The following is a 16,339-nucleotide window of genomic DNA, read 5'->3' on the forward strand; positions in this document are numbered from 1 at the left end:
TCTAAGAGTCTAAGGTTTATGTTGCCGTCAAAGGGTTCAGTCCAATTATAAGTGAAGGCGCGAGTTGCCATTACCACAGCATTTCAATGCATTCTGTCCTCCCCCGTGCTTGATTTCTGCCTGAATTCACACAAAACTCCTTGCAGGCCTATGGGGAAGCGAGCACGTTTGTGTCAGTTCAGATTAAAATGTAAAATGCAACTAGCGGGTGTGAGAAAGTTACACACAATTGGATTAAACTCATTCTCTTTATAAATTCTAATTAATAATAATTAATAGAAATTTTACTTTTGTTTGCTTTTCCTTTAATTTTATTGGCCCTTTTTTTATTACTTTTTCACTTTTATGTTTTAGGTTATCATTTAGTCCAGTGTGGTGTGTGAGTATTTTTACGTTTTAATTTCTATTTGTTTGCTTATGATTTTGTTTTGCTTTTGCATTACTTTTCTTCAATATTTAATATATTTACTTGTTTTGAGAACTTACCAAGAGCATATCACCGGGAGGACGGGTAGAGTATGGCAAGGGAATGTAACAGGAGGAAAGATGAGCTCTGAGTCAAAGATCAGCAGAGGAAGATTAAGAACATGCCTGTCGTCCTGCAGTTGGACACATTGTTCAATGCTCAGTGAAGGTCGCTTCTGTACCGTTTCTAGGATGTAATTGGGACAGAGAGACATGGCGCTCGCAGTGGGAGCTTGCATGGTGATCACTCTTTGTCTGTATTGGATTTCTAAAACTAAACTGTAAATGAAAAATGAAAATGGCTCACCAGAAAACAAGGTCTAGAGTAGCACATGCAAAGCACTGTGCGTTTATAGACTATAGTGCTTATTATCATCAACGTCTAAATTAGCTATATACTTATAACAACCCAATGCTCAACATTGCTATCAGAATAGCTCTACATGTACACGTTTTTGCATGAATAATGAAATGTCTTGCATAGTTCTTAAGCCATTTCTCTACTAGGGGTGGTAATAAAGTTCTCATTATAAATACTAAAGTGCCGCACCTCACACTGTGTAGACATGTCTTGTATTTTATTTCTTTATTTGTAGAAAAAAAGGGATTAATAGAAAAACAATCAATAACTATAAGTATAATAAAGTACATTACATCTACTGTACATATGAAAGCTGCACTTTACACTAAATAAAATGTGGTGGTAAAGACCACCCTTCCTTTCTACCTTTGATACAGAACCAGCAAATCAAATCAGTTTCCCAATTTAAAATGGAAGTTCAGCTGTAAGGTATAGATTACAGTTTATGGGGGGTATGCAATCTGCCACCGCTATTTCCGACGGGGGAAATCAATGCTGTCTTTAGCGACAGCATTGAAGTGGGATTACGGCAGAACGGGCCCAACTTTAGAAGCTGTCAGGCCCGTTCTGCCGATAACAGCTGTGGATTGACGCGATCCTGGCCGCAGATCGCCAATCCACAGCCGTTTTCGCAGCCATGCCCCCTTTGCGCTGATCGGCAGACGGGACGTTCAATCCCGCCTGTCATTTTGCAGTCGATCAGACCGGAAAACGGGCCAGGATCACGGCTGTCGGGAGGGATCAACAGCCGTAATCCTGGATTGCATACCCCTCTATGAGTGGTTCTCTCTTTTAAAAGAGGTAATTTAGGTTTAAAATTAATAATCGTTCATTTTAAATCTATATGTGATTTACTGGAATTATTGTATTCCTACGTGGGCCACATACACTTGGAAGGGACATGTACTGTATATGGGTATAGATCATATTTTGTATACATACAGGTTATATGTATCATTTGCATTAGATACATTCTATTTTTTAAGTACTGTACACACAGTGCAGTCTATTTTTCCATTCGATTTGGTTGCCATGCATTGGGATTGAATCGAATGCATTTGATTTTCTTTTGCTTCAATTTCAATTCGATTGTGCTTATACAGTTTAAGCAAGAGCATATAGAAAAATAGACTGAATCGAAGCGTGTGTACACCCTATTAGATTCTTAAACTGTTTTGTAACATTTTTCTCTTGAAAAAAGGGCTGTAAAACTTACTTGACAGTTGTATTTACCGGGACAAGGGTAAGATTGGCCTCTATTAAGGTGTTGAATATGCATTATGTTCTGCATCGCAGACAAACAATCACACTGACATAGGCAATTTGTTTAGTTGTCTCCTCAGTGCTTCTGATCCCCTTAGTTTAATATCAGAGCCGTGAAACAGATGAAGGATAATTTCATTGTCTCTTCTGACAGGTTATTGTGCCATATAGTGTGCAATATACCTGAGACTAAATCTTGTCAAATAGGGTAGTTTAATCTTTACAACAATGCTGATTACAGGTATAGAAGTAATGGGCAATTTGCAGAGGCAGCAAATCCCTGGAGGCCAGCACTTCAGCATTCCAATTCTCTAATTGGCTTATTTGTGGATGATGTCAGGGACAGTAAACCAAGGCATTTAGGGACATGTAACTTCTGTTTTCTTTATGTGTCTGTCTTAACTACACTCTTCTCTTTGACGGTTAATTTATCGCAAAGTTTAGTCCCATTTGCAGTGTAAAAGTCTTCCCCGATTGTCGCATTTCATTATGTTAACTTGTTGTTTTTTTATCGATTCCACAGTCTCATCTTTCTGAAACCAAACTTAGACAGCATGGATTTCTTTGAGCTCATGTGGATCGTGGGGATCTCGGACTTTGTCCTGAAATACATCACAGTGTCACTGAAGTGTCTTATTCTCGCTCTTCCTAGAATTGTGATAGCTGTTAAATCCAAGGTACATATAAGCATGTGCTCATAACTGTGTGGTTTCCTGCACACCACAGTGACCTAACTTCCTTACTTGTCAGTGGCATCTAATAATATGTTGTTCTATCAGTTACACGGCAATGCATGCAATTTATTATTTATATTGATTGACAGTGTGTTATATTTACATGTGCATGTTGTTTATTGTCTATACGGCACTTTGGCACCGAAGGTTATTGCTCTCTAGCCAGTGTTAGTATAGCTGAATAGACATTCAGATTTTCTAGGTAACAAGACATCTGAATGATGAGAGATGTTGTCGGTATATTGCACAGATACATTCACCCTATCACTGCCCGGTTGGTGATTGTGTTAATTTGCTGCTAACCTAATTTAGTGTAAGAGAGAGCGGGAATAGTTTTTTAAATTCTCCTCAGAGGTGGGGGATCCCAGATGTTGGTCTATCTTTTCAGTTGGATGCCTTGGATAGAATATACCAGGGTATTATTAAGTAATAATCAAGCACACGTGACAGGTTGTTTTTAATTATGGTACTTGTTTCCTAGCACGGCCACAATCTTATGGATCGTGTACCTTTAAGTTAAGGTACACGATCCATAAGATGGACCCGATTTCCTTTGAAATCAGGTCCATTTTGCCGGCTAGGACACAATATCGGGGGCATCGCGTCGGTCGGGACCATTAACATTGGTCCCGACGCGATGCCCCCGATATTTCCATAGGTTTCAATGTTAAAAAATATTTTAACATTGAAATCGTGTCGGGAAAGGTAAAATATCGGGGGCATCGCGTCGGTCGGGACCATTAACATTGGTCCCGACGCGATGCCCCCGATTTTTCCATACGCTTCAATGTTAAAATATTTTTTAACATTGAAATCGTGAAAAAATGTGAAAAATGTGAAATGGGCCAATATGACCCATTTCACATTATAGATGTCCCCGTCGTCACCCCACGATAGACGCCAACCCGAAGCGTGGCGAGCGCAGGCGGTGCGCGTCCTCCGACCTTTTCATTCCCCTACTATCCACGTCGGCGTGGAGTTGAGAATAGAATAGTGTGGCGAGCGCAGCGAGCCACCGAGCCCGAAGCGTGGCGAGCGGACGCGTATACCTGTGAAGTTATACGCGTCCCCTCGCGGGGCTCGCTGCGCTCGCCACACTATTCTATTCTCAACTCCACGCCGACGTGGATAGTAGGGGAATGAAAAGGTCGGAGGACGCGCACCGCCGCCCCTCGCGGGCTCGCTGCGCTCGCCACGCTTCGGGTTGGCGTCTATCGTGGGGTTGGGTGTACGCCGTTAAATTTGGGGGGGTTGGGAATATTTTACATTGAATCCAATGTAAAATAGGGTCCCAGGGACCCGATTTACATTTCATTCAATGAAAAAATCGGGTCCAAAATCGGTCGATCGCATGCGATGCGATCGACCCGATTTTTCCGACACGACCACCCCGATGTAAATCGGTGTGGCCGTGCTAGGAAACAAGTACCTTAATTATAAATAAAAAAAACATTGTTTTGGGTTAGTGTAATCCTTTAATAGTATCAATTCATTCAGAAAAGGGGTAAGCAGTTATTGTAACTCATGTCATGAAGAAAACATTGAAAAATGATTTTAAATATTTTGATATTGGTTTGGTGTGGCATCAACTGTTTTTAAATGTCTTAGGCCAGTATTCAATGAGAAAAATTTGCCTTGTTTTATGGCGAGTTTGTGCTGTTTTCGCGTTGGATGGAGCATTTTGCTCTCCAAAAGTGAACCACCCTATTCAATGTGATATTTTCGCCGTCGTTTTAAGTGATTTTCGCCGTGTCTCTCCGTGTACCAATTCTCCATCTTTTCATGGAGAACTGGAATGTGAACTTTTAAACTAAAAGGTTTTTTTTTTTAAATTTTGGTGCCAAAAAATCAGGATTTTTTTTCTGTGAAGGGGCATGTTATTTTTAATCATGTGCTTATAGCACATGAATATATATTTAATAAAAAAAAAAAAAAAAGCAGCCAGCAGGGGGCCGGAGCTCTCGAGCCGCTCATTAGATATTCATATATTCACTGCATCCGATCATTACATATGCACGATCGAGTGCAGTGAATACTGGGTCCCCCGCTGGCTATAGTGGGGGGCAGCTTGTGCTGCCTGGGTCCCGGGGAGCCCACCTCCCCTCCACATATGTTCTGGGGCATCCAGGGAGACTTTAATCTCCCTGGCTGCCACCGTCCCCCGGCTCCCTGCCAGCTCCCTGCCGCGGGCGCTCGTCCGCTGCAGGGGTTAAGACTCGCCGCGAGTGGCGGCGAGTCTTAACCACATTGAATAGTGGGAGCAGGAGTGGCAGCGAGCCCTCCGGAACAGGGCGAGTGCATGGCGAGAGAAAAAATCTCTCGCCATGCACGGGGGAATTTTTCTCATTGAATACTGCCCTTAGACTAAGGGAGGGTACACACTATGGCGACAACAGCACAAAGAGATATCCTGCATATTGGACAGTGTTTTATGCTAGATTTTTCATTCCCACAGGTTGCATGTGGTATCTTCTGTTTGTTTGTGTGGCATATAGGCCAGGTACGGTACACATTTTTATTTGTGTACCCACCAAGACATGACCATAGTATTTGTTGGAATGAAAGTATTCCAATATACACAGTGTAGACAATAGTGATTGATCACCCTCTCACAAGTGAAATGATGTGCTCCTGCAGCAGAGAGGTGTTTGTGAAGGTATACAATGGGTAATGGGGCACTAAGTGGATCATTTTCTAAATGAATAGCTTGCCGGAAGATGTTAACCATGTTCGGCTTGATCGGAGGTAGAAGAGTTGCGGATGTTAGGAAGGTCCCTTAATCAACTGTGTCTTTTGTTATTAATGTGTGGAATAAGAACGGTCAATGCATTATGGCACCTTGCCTAAATGACCCCCTGAAACTGCAGCATAAGGACCAAAAAGTGCTAAATAGAGGTTACAAAAGAATTGGGGTTGTCCCAAGCATTCCATTTCACATGAGTTTCGACAAGAACACTTGCAGGGAGGTAGGTGGCAATGCTGCTGAGTTCTGAGTTTCCAGCTGTGACCTTGGTGGGCCAGTGGAGGGTGCTGGATACTTGAAACTAGGTGGCTTTAGGACGTGGAATGACATGCAGCAACTTGAAATAACTGTAGCACAAGGAGGCAGCAGGGACAGATTGTTGACTGTAAACCAGGGACAGGGGAGCGGAGTCTAACTCGCCGGTGGTCTTCACCAGGGAACCCTTCAAGGGGCTTTGGTCTACTGCGCCCAATGAGCAGGTTGCGGCCCCGTGCCCTTGTCCTCTGTGTACTGCTACCAATGAGCTGGAATGCTGGAGATACAGGATACTTGGGGCAAGGTATACTGGATGACTTGAGAATGAAGATATGATGGTGTATCAGTGTACTGGTGTCAGTCTGGGAACAAAGGAGGGTATTAGGCCTGTGAGCACTGGAGATGCGGCCTGGGAGCCGATAGTGATGCGGCCTGGGAGGCAATGGTGACTTGGCCTGTGAGCCGATGGAGATGCGGCTTAGGAGCCTATGGTGATACAGCTTAGGAGCCGATGATGATGCAGTTTACAGGCCGATGGTGATGCAGCTTAGGAGCTGAGGATGATGTGGCTTAGGAGCCGATGCTGATACCTGCTAGCAGACATCTGGGACACACATATACTAATTGGAAGCTCATGGTGGTAAACGGCAGAGTGTCTGGCAGGTGGAGATAACTAGGAGGTTTGCTAGTAGCAGCACAGGGCACAGGTAACACTGGGAGAAATAGCCTGGGAGCCTTGGACTGACTCTGGAGAGTATTACAGGGAACAGACAAGTTGTTCCAGGCGATTTGATAGTGCTGGGGGCCTGACTTATATCCCACACTAGTGCATATTATACAGGTCCATTAAATAATAAAAAAAAAAAACTATTTCATTGTATTACTGTTTTAAATTACTGGGTTGTCAGAGATTGCATGGAATTACTGGGAGGGGGCAGGCATTGTGTGGAATTACTGGGAGGGGGCAGGCGTGTGGAATTACTGGAGGGGGCAGGCATTGTGTAGAATTACTGGAGGGGCAGGCATTGTGTAGAATTACTGGAGGGGCAGGCATTGTGTAGAATTACTGGAGGGGCAGGCGTGTGGAATTACTGGAGGGGCAGGCATTGTGTAGAATTACTGGAGGGGCAGGCATTGTGTAGAATCACCCTGGGATATTGGACATCTGCACAAGCATAAAGGTTGCTCACAGTGTGCAGCTGAAGCCAGGGAAGCTGCGCCCAACATCACAATCACTGGCTTCAGCACAACCCTAGAATAATGACAACACACCTGTATTTTCCATCCCTTCGTCATCCCGATATGGGGCCTTATTCTAGTTCACTCTTTCTGACAAAATCCTTCTTAGATGGACAAAACCATGTGCGCTGCAGGGGGGCAGATGTAAATTGTGCAGAGAGAATTAGATTTGGGTGAGTTATTTTGTTTCTGTGCAGGGTAAATACTGGCTGCTTTATTTTTACACTGCAATATAGATCTCACTTCGAAGTAAAACCCCACCCAAATCTAATTCTCTCTGCACAAGTAACATCTGCCCCACCTGCAGTGCACATGGTTATGTCCATCTAAGAAGGATTTTGACAGAAACAGTGAACTAGAATAAGGCCCATGGTCACTGGAGCCGCAGCAGCATTGCGGCACATGCACACTGCAGCTCCAACACAGGCACAGTAAAATAAAACATTGGACAGCTGGGACCTCATTGATACAGCATCCGATTTTGAATCAGGCCCAAAGTTAAAATGTTTGCTGTAACCACAGAAAACATGTCAGCACCATACAAGCACATGCAAACAAGAATACACGTGTGCCGTACTTCACCAGCGTTCTCCTTGTTCAGTTTCTGTTATCAAATACAGTGAAGAATAGATGCAAAGATCCTCAAATGAATGAGCTTCATCATCATGAGCAATAACCCTCATAACAGGGCAATACAGTGTAACATGATGTGCATGGCTGAGATTTATTAGCACTATAGTGTGATCAAGCAGCGGAGCTGCTAACAATTATGTAAATGAATGCAAATATGTTCACAGAAAGGTACACTCATACAGATATTATTGTTATGAATATTAGCAGCTGCAGTATATAGTGTCATTATACATGTCTGGACAATTATCATTAATATATAATTCCATACAATATATCTGCACAACATAAGTGTATTCTTTGCATAAGAGCTTTCCTGGCAAAGCATTAAACATAAAACATAGGTTATGCTTCTGATGTAGTCATTTGAAAGTATATCATACAAAAACCCGGAATCAGTAATTGCAGAATAGGAGTTCCATTATCTCACCACATGGAATAATGAACACATGACTGCTGGTACCGCTGTGCTCTGTAAGGTGAATGTCAGTGTCACTGAAACCTGATCCAAGTCATTGACCCAGAGTAATGGGGAGTTCCATAACAGCCGTTCCAATCCAGGTAGAGTGTTGGCAGTTTGTATAGAATGTAATGGTGTGTGAATAGCAATCCGACATTAATAGTATTCCAGCATATTTTAGGTATCTCATATGATTCATAAATAGCTTCATCATTCACCTAAAGGCCCCTACACACTGGGCAACTGTGAGCTGAAAGTTTACACGTTTGAGCTGCTTTCAATTCGAAAGCCGCCCAGTGTGTACGGGGCAGTGATGAGCGGTGAAGGCTGATGCGCGATCCCGCATCATCACTGGCCCAGACACTCATCTGCAGGTATTACAGGCAGATGAGCGACGGGGTGGACGGCTTTCCATAACGCTATGGAAATTTACCCACTCCAGGGAAAATCGCTAAAACGGGAGAAAAACGCTCAGTGTTTATGCACTGAGCGTTTTTCAGACCATCGATTTCCCCCATCATCGGTCAGCATACACGCTGGGCAAAATCGCCTGGTGTGTATGGACATTGAGGGGCAGATTTATTAAGCTTGGAGAAGAGATAAACTGGAGATAAAGCGAAGAAAAGGTAAAAGGAGATAAAGCACCAGCCAATCAACTCCCAACTGTCTTTTTCAAACACAGCTGATTGGCTGGTGCTTTATCTCCTTTTACCTTTTCTCTGCTTTATCTCCAGTTTATCTCTTCTCCAAGCTTAATAAATCTGCCCCTGAGATACATAACTGACTCTTGATACTGCATTGTTGCCCATGCATTGTTGTTTTTTTTATTAGTTAGTATGCACTACTTACCACATATTACAGTTCAATGCCAGAGAGTGCAAAAAAGCCTAGCACCACCTTACATATTAATTAATACAGCATAACCACAGATACACTGCATGTAGAAAGCCTAGCACCGCCTTACATATTAATAAATACAGCATAACCACAGCTACGCTGCATGTAGAAAGCCTAGCACCGCCTTACATATTAATAAATACAGCATAACCACAGCTACGCTGCATGTAGACAGCCTAGCACCGCCTTACATATTAATAAATACAGCATAACCACAGCTACGCTGCATGTACAAAGCCTAGCACCGCCTTACATATTAATAAATACAGCATAACCACAGATACGCTGCATGTAGAAAGCCTAGCACCGCCTTACATATTAATAAATACAGCATAACCACAGCTACGCTGCATGTAGAAAGCCTAGCACCGCCTTACATATTAATAAATACAGCATAACCACAGCTACGCTGCATGCAGAAAGCCTAGCACCGCCTTACGTATTAATAAATACAGCATAACCACAGCTACGCTGCATGTAGAAAGCCTAGCACCGCCTTACATATTAATAAATACAACATAACCACAGCTACGCTGCATGTAGAAAGACTAGCACCGCCTTACATATTAATAAATACAGCATAACCACAGCTACGCTGCATGTAGAAAGACTAGCACCGCCTTACATATTAATAAATACAGCATAACCACAGCTACGCTGCATGTACAAAGCCTAGCACCGCCTTACATATTAATAAATACAGCATAACCACAGCTACGCTGCATGTACAAAGCCTAGCACCGCCTTACATATTAATAAATACAGCATAACCACAGCTACGCTGCATGTAGAAAGCCTAGCACCGCCTTACATATTAATAAATACAGCATAACCACAGCTACGCTGCATGTAGAAAGACTAGCACCGCCTTACATATTAATAAATACAGCATAACCACAGCTACGCTGCATGTAGAAAGCCTAGCACCGCCTTACATATTAATAAATACAGCATAACCACAGCTACGCTGCATGTAGAAAGCCTAGCACCGCCTTACATATTAATAAATACAGCATAACCACAGCTACGCTGCATGTAGAAAGACTAGCACCGCCTTACATATTAATAAATACAGCATAACCACAGCTACGCTGCATGTAGACAGCCTAGCACCGCCTTACATATTAATAAATACAGCATAACCACAGCTACGCTGCATGCAGAAAGCCTAGCACCGCCTTACGTATTAATAAATACAACATAACCACAGCTACGCTGCATGTAGAAAGCCTAGCACCGCCTTACGTATTAATAAATACAACATAACCACAGCTACGCTGCATGTAGAAAGCCTAGCACCGCCTTACATATTAATAAATACAACATAACCACAGCTACGCTGCATGTAGAAAGCCTAGCACCGCCTTACATATTAATAAATACAGCATAACCACAGCTACGCTGCATGTAGAAAATTAAGGTCAAATGAAACCTACTCATTAAAGTGGTCTATGTCCATTTATAGCAGTTACCTAGGAAAGGGCACGAATAAGGAACAAATGTATCGTTTGCAAACACAGTTATTAGTTTTTTCTGTCTATTTTATTCCACTTTGAGTTTAGTTTAGAATTAATAATTGAATATTTTACTCCTGCCTCCTTAACTGTATTCATTTTGTTTTGAAATAGAAATAGCCTTTGCCTTTGTAAGTAGGCCTGGCCCCTTTGAAGTTCACCGATGGTAAGTTTCGATTGGTTCACAATTCCCATCTTATCATTGGCAGACAAGTGCCACGGGCAGCTCAATTAACTTTTGGCACACAAGGAATACGGCCAGGCAGCTCTTCATTTGTTCCTGGCCCTGCTCCAACCTAAGCTCCCCCCTCCTTTCTCTCTTTCTTTAGCATCTTTTTGTTTTTGGTTAGAATTAATATGCTAAAGCTGAGCAGACAGGAGTGATCTCTCCTGAGATAAATTGCTTCATCGAAAAAGGTTGAGAGTCGCTCCACAACCCCCACCGCTATCTACCGTCAAATGGGAGCAGTCATTAATCCTTGTCATTTTGCTAGTGGATGATAGGAAGGAAAGGCACCCCAGATTTCCACCAAGGCTTTGTCTAACATGAAGGATTCATCTTTTTTAGATGAAATCAGCATCGGACAGAGCCACTATAATGGGAGGTTTTATTAACTCTGCACAGTGCACCACAGTGCAGATAGCTGAGATCCTGGCATTACGTAATGTAGCAACGTTTCATAGGCTGTTTTCTTTCATTCTCAATGTAGGAATTGTAACATTTTCTAAACAGGATTTCTGATTTTATAATTTAATCAATTGCATTTTTTCTCTTTTTTTTCATTTGATAGCGCAAACCACTATAATTGCAGTGCATACATCATAATAACACCTTGGAAGCATGGACACTGTTGATCACAACTGCTTCCTATAGCAGTGTGATGTGTCTGTGCACAAATAATGGTACTTGTTTCCTAGCACGGCGCCAGCGATTTTAATTGTATCCATCGGGTCCTACAAAATCGCGTTGATCGCATTGCATGCAACCAAATCGCATGCGATGCGATCGACGCAATTTTTACATTGGAACCAATGTAAAATGGTCCCTGAGACCCGATTTTTACATTGGCCCCAATGTTAAATGCCCCCCAGACCCCAATTTTCATTGCATCCCCACCCTGATGGGTCAAATGCCCCCCCATTGTTAACGCCACCCCCCGATGAACGCCAACCCGAAGCGTGGAGGGCGCAGCAAGCCCGCGAGGGGCGGCGGTACCCGTCCTCCGACCTTTTCATACCCCCACTATCCACGTCGGCGTGGAGTTGATTTTATATAGTGTGGCAAACGCGTCCTCAGGTAGGCGTCCTCCGACCTTTTCATACCCCCACTATCCACGTCGGCGTGGAGTTGATTCTATATAGTGTGGCGGGCGCGTCCTCCGGTACGCGTCCTCCGACCTTTTCATACCTCCACTATCCACGTCGGCGTGGAGTTGATTTTATATAGTGTGGCGACTGCAGCGAGCCACCGAGCCCGAAGCGTGGCGATCATTACTTCACAGGTATTAAGCGTCCCCGCGCGGGGATCGCCACGCTTCGGGCTCGGTGGCTCGCTGCGCTCGCCACACTATATAAAATCAACTCCACGCCGACGTGGATAGTGGGGGTATCAAAAGGTCGGAGGACGCGTACCGCCACCCCTCGCGGGCTCGCTGCGCTCGCCACGCTTCGGGTTGGCGTTCATCGTGGGGTAGCGTTAACAATGGGGAGCCATTTCACATACAAATTACCCATCAGGGTGGGTATACAATAAAAATCGGGTCTATTGGGCCATTTAACATTGTTCCCTATGTAAAATCGGGTCCATCGCATCGGTCGCATTGTATGCCATTATAATGCCATACAATGGACCTGATTTTACACAGGAATTTAACATTGAATACAATGCATTCAATGTTAAATCGCGTCGGGGAAAAGGCTAAAAATAGCCAAAAATCACGTCGGTCGCGTCCATCGCATACCTTAACTTAAATTATGCGATGACCCACGATGGGCGCCGTGCTAGGAAACAAGTACCCAAATAATCAATGTAAATAATCTTAAAAAATGATCGAGCTTGTGTTGAACACTTATGTTTCTGGATGGGACAAAAATGTAAAATGTAAGATGTCCATGTCAAAACGGTGATTATTGTACAAGTCCAGAAACTATTCTTGCTTAGTGGTAGATGTATGAAGCAGTGATAAGGGAGGAGAAATGATAACATACCTGGTACTTTATCACCAGCCAATCAGCTCCTGACCATCCCTTTTTAAACCCAACATGTAACTTAACAGTCAGGAGCTGATTGGCCAGTGATAAAGTACCAGGCACTTTATCACTTCTCCTCCATTATCACTGCTTCATACATCTACCACTTAGGGGGATATTCAATCTTCAGGTCACGGCAGGCGAGCTTGCTCGCCTGCCGTGACCCAGTCCCGTTCTCGGTCAGCTCGACCGAGAACACGCAGGCGGGATTCAATGTCCCGCCTGCAGCGGGGCGAGAAGGGGGCGTGGCCGCGAGTTGCGGCCGGGAAGTGACGAGCTGCAGCCGGCAGCTCGTCACTTCCCGGCTGTTCTCGGCAGAACGAGCCCGACAGCTAGAGATGTCGGGCTCGTTCTGGCAGGAAACCCTGTTCAATGCTGTCGGGGAAGACAGCATTGAATAGGGCCCGTCGAGCATCTCCCCCACGGGAGATGCTCGACGGAGATTGAATATCCCCCTTAGTATCTAGTTGCTATATGTTCCCGTTAGTTTTGATGCAGTATTGCATATTTCAATCTCTAACTACTGATATATACTAGAAGTTAAAGGGACAAATGCCACTTTTTGTTACATTCTGGGTTACATATATCCCTAATTATAGTTTAAGCATCTGATGAGTCCGCATTTCTACCTAGGAAACGTTTAAGGTGGTTAACAGAGGGCAGTTTTGCCCAGGGATCTTAATTTTTTTAATCATCCTTAAATGCCCGGTGAGAGGTTTGTGATTTGCTTTTCTACACACCCACCAACCATAGCTTTTGGACTGAACCAAGGCTATCTGTGGATATTAGGATGCATACTTACCATTGTGTAAGTTTGGTACGCCTGGAGTACTTCTGTGTAACAGTAGATGAAGGTGCCACACTGTAAACCTTACTACACATGAATTTCTTGTTTTCTATTTCTTATACATAATCCCCCTTGACCAGACTGATTAAGGAAAGACCGCTTGAACCGAAAGACCGTCTGACAATTGCAAATCCAAACTGGAGACATAATATTTCTTTATTTTGTGTTTATTTTGCACGGAATACTCACTAGTAGATCGCCAGTGGGACACACATCCTATTTTGCATTCACATAGTCCTTTTCATTGTTGTGCTGCTGTTTTGTTTTGTGTGAAACCAGTTTCAATTGACAACCTTATCTACAGCTGGTAACCCACATGCGGACACTGATGATCTTTTTAGCTGGCCGTGGGTTTGTGGGGCTCGATGCCCCAGCTCATTGGAACACAGAGGGTATTTTATAACCAGGAGGAAATGGCTCATTGAATTACTAAGCAGGCAATTTAGTAGCAAAATAATAGAGGTATATTCATTTTAGCCACACAAACACATCTGGTCGGCACTCGATCACAATACGAACTTATTGGGTGCCACTAGCAAAGAGCCCAGTACAGTCACAGATGCTGTTTGATGATTAAAGGTTGAGAGCTTCCAGGTTTCTGCATGGTGATTTTGGTGTCCCCTTAGCCAACGTTTTGATTAATAAGTAGTCTTCAACAGAGCTGCCAGCTGACTGTGTTTTGTTTTTGTAGCTATTGTTTCCACTGGTACATCTTCATTTGCACTGATGGAAAATGATGATGATCACTTAGTCATTTAAATAATGCGCTAGGTTTTCATTTGAAAATGACTTGCACAGTCATCTGTTTGCACTTCCCATGTCTGTTGCATGGTACTTGCTGGAAAAGTGGCATAAATCACATTGAAATGTCTAGATCTAATGTACTAAGTCACAATATCTTAGCCGGCCAGCCAGAATACATGGGTGTTTTTTGTATTTTCTGTAAAAGCTTTTCATGTTCGTTGGAGGGAAATAGGAATCACAAGTTATAGATAACGTAATGCTATTTATTCATGGTTATTTCTAATCTCCTGATTTTTATGAATTTGTAAAATACTGTCACAATCGTTTCTTAAATGTCATTACCCATTAAATGTCACTTTGCCTAAAAGGTAAAGGTATCTGAGATACATTCCATGATAGATATTGATGTATCTGTCACTGTATTTGCACTAGCTGTGTACAAGTTAATTACAGGGAAAGAATTACATATTTTTTGTTTAGTGAACTTTGCAAAGGAAAGCAGTTTTCTTTTGGCAATCCACAGTCTATTATCTGCAACATTACGTCCCGATTATTGCTCTACACTTGCTCCCCTGACTCACAGGCTGTGGTGAGATGTGACGTAGGTAGCCAGCCACCTGGGAATGACAATGGAGCAATTTGCGTGACTACATTTGCATATAGGCTGCATTGTTTTTCTGTGCCCTCTCCCAAGCTCTGGAAGTATAGAAAAAAATAATTTTATTCCAATGACTATATTTTTATTACTTTTTTTTTATAAGGCGCCACAAGTGGTTTGCAGCTCCGTACATAAGGCACACCAATACTGGGTACATAACATTACAGTAACTAAAAGCAAAGTACAGGTGACAATAGGCCACCCAATTCTCAGTACACAATACAGCTGAGATGTAGGGAAAAAAAGTAGTTGTCCACATACTGTATTACCAGGGGCAGGTTGTCTACATTATTTTCACAAGTATTAAAAACTGCAACAATGAAGTGCCTTTAAAAAGAACCTTTAAATATTGTGCCTACAAATTCTCAAGTGTGCAAAAGCACCAATTTGAAATGGTGACATCAGCTGTACTTCGTCTCTCTGTTGTAGGCAGCATCCAATAGCAGGCATGTACTTTAATTTACCTGCTATACACAACATAACATGGGAACAATAATAACCTAATACTATTTAACTTCATGTGCATTTATTGTGTATAGTGGAAAACAGCTTATATGTTATATAAAATCAGGCCTCAGGGAGCAGTACTTAGCAGTTGGTGCTCTAGTGTTAGTGACCATGGGATACGTTCATTTGGTCTACAGCAAGTTGGTCGACAATCGTTAGGTTGACAGCATTAGGTCAACATGGGTATAGGTCGACATGGCTTTAGATGGACAGGTCATTGGGTCGACACAAGCATTAGGTCGACATGGTCTAGGTCGACAGTCAATAGGTAGACATGGGGTTTTTGACAGTTTCTTGACCCGACATGTGTGTGGTGTGAGAATAAAATTGTGTGCCCGAAGCATGGCGAGCGCAATGAGCCATGCGGGTGGATGTGGTGCTACGTTTCGGTGTCCATGTCGACATGACATGTGCCGACAGGTGGCATTTCATGCTCTACCATCCACTAGGGTGTGGTCAGAGAATAAAATAGTGCGCTGAGCGTAGCGAGGCACCGTGCCCGAAGTATGGCAAGTGCAGCAGTGCACTTTAACCAGTGTCCATGTCGACTGTGTCGACATTCGGGTCAAAAAAACCATAGATAAACAATGTCAGGTGGTCAGTATAATAATGATGTTTGTACACAACTATTTTATATGTGCTGCGTACACATTTGTGGCATATTCTACTGTATATTTCCATAGATCCAGTTTACTCTCCTTTCTACATTACTGAACATTGTACTTTGTCCTATTACTTTCTAAAGAATTGAGCCAATTTTTGGAGACAAACC

The 16,339-nt window shown here is 43.0% G+C and overlaps 1 protein-coding gene across 3 annotated transcripts in view; it reads left to right on the forward strand.

Annotated features, from left to right (window-relative positions):
* The window catches only part of RNFT2 (ring finger protein, transmembrane 2), a 60,464-nt gene that overhangs the window by 16,281 nt on the left and 27,844 nt on the right, over positions 1–16,339 (forward strand). For all 3 annotated transcript variants that reach the window (XM_083151451.1, XM_083151450.1, XM_083151449.1), the window contains exon 6: positions 2,613–2,766. In XM_083151451.1, coding sequence (XP_083007577.1) covers positions 2,613–2,766 — 154 coding nt within the window. The remainder of the gene's footprint in view (positions 1–2,612; positions 2,767–16,339) is intronic.

This window comes from Crinia signifera, chromosome 1 (assembly GCF_055691185.1).
Source record: "Crinia signifera chromosome 1, ASM5569118v1, whole genome shotgun sequence".
Lineage (NCBI taxonomy): Eukaryota > Metazoa > Chordata > Amphibia > Anura > Myobatrachidae > Crinia > Crinia signifera.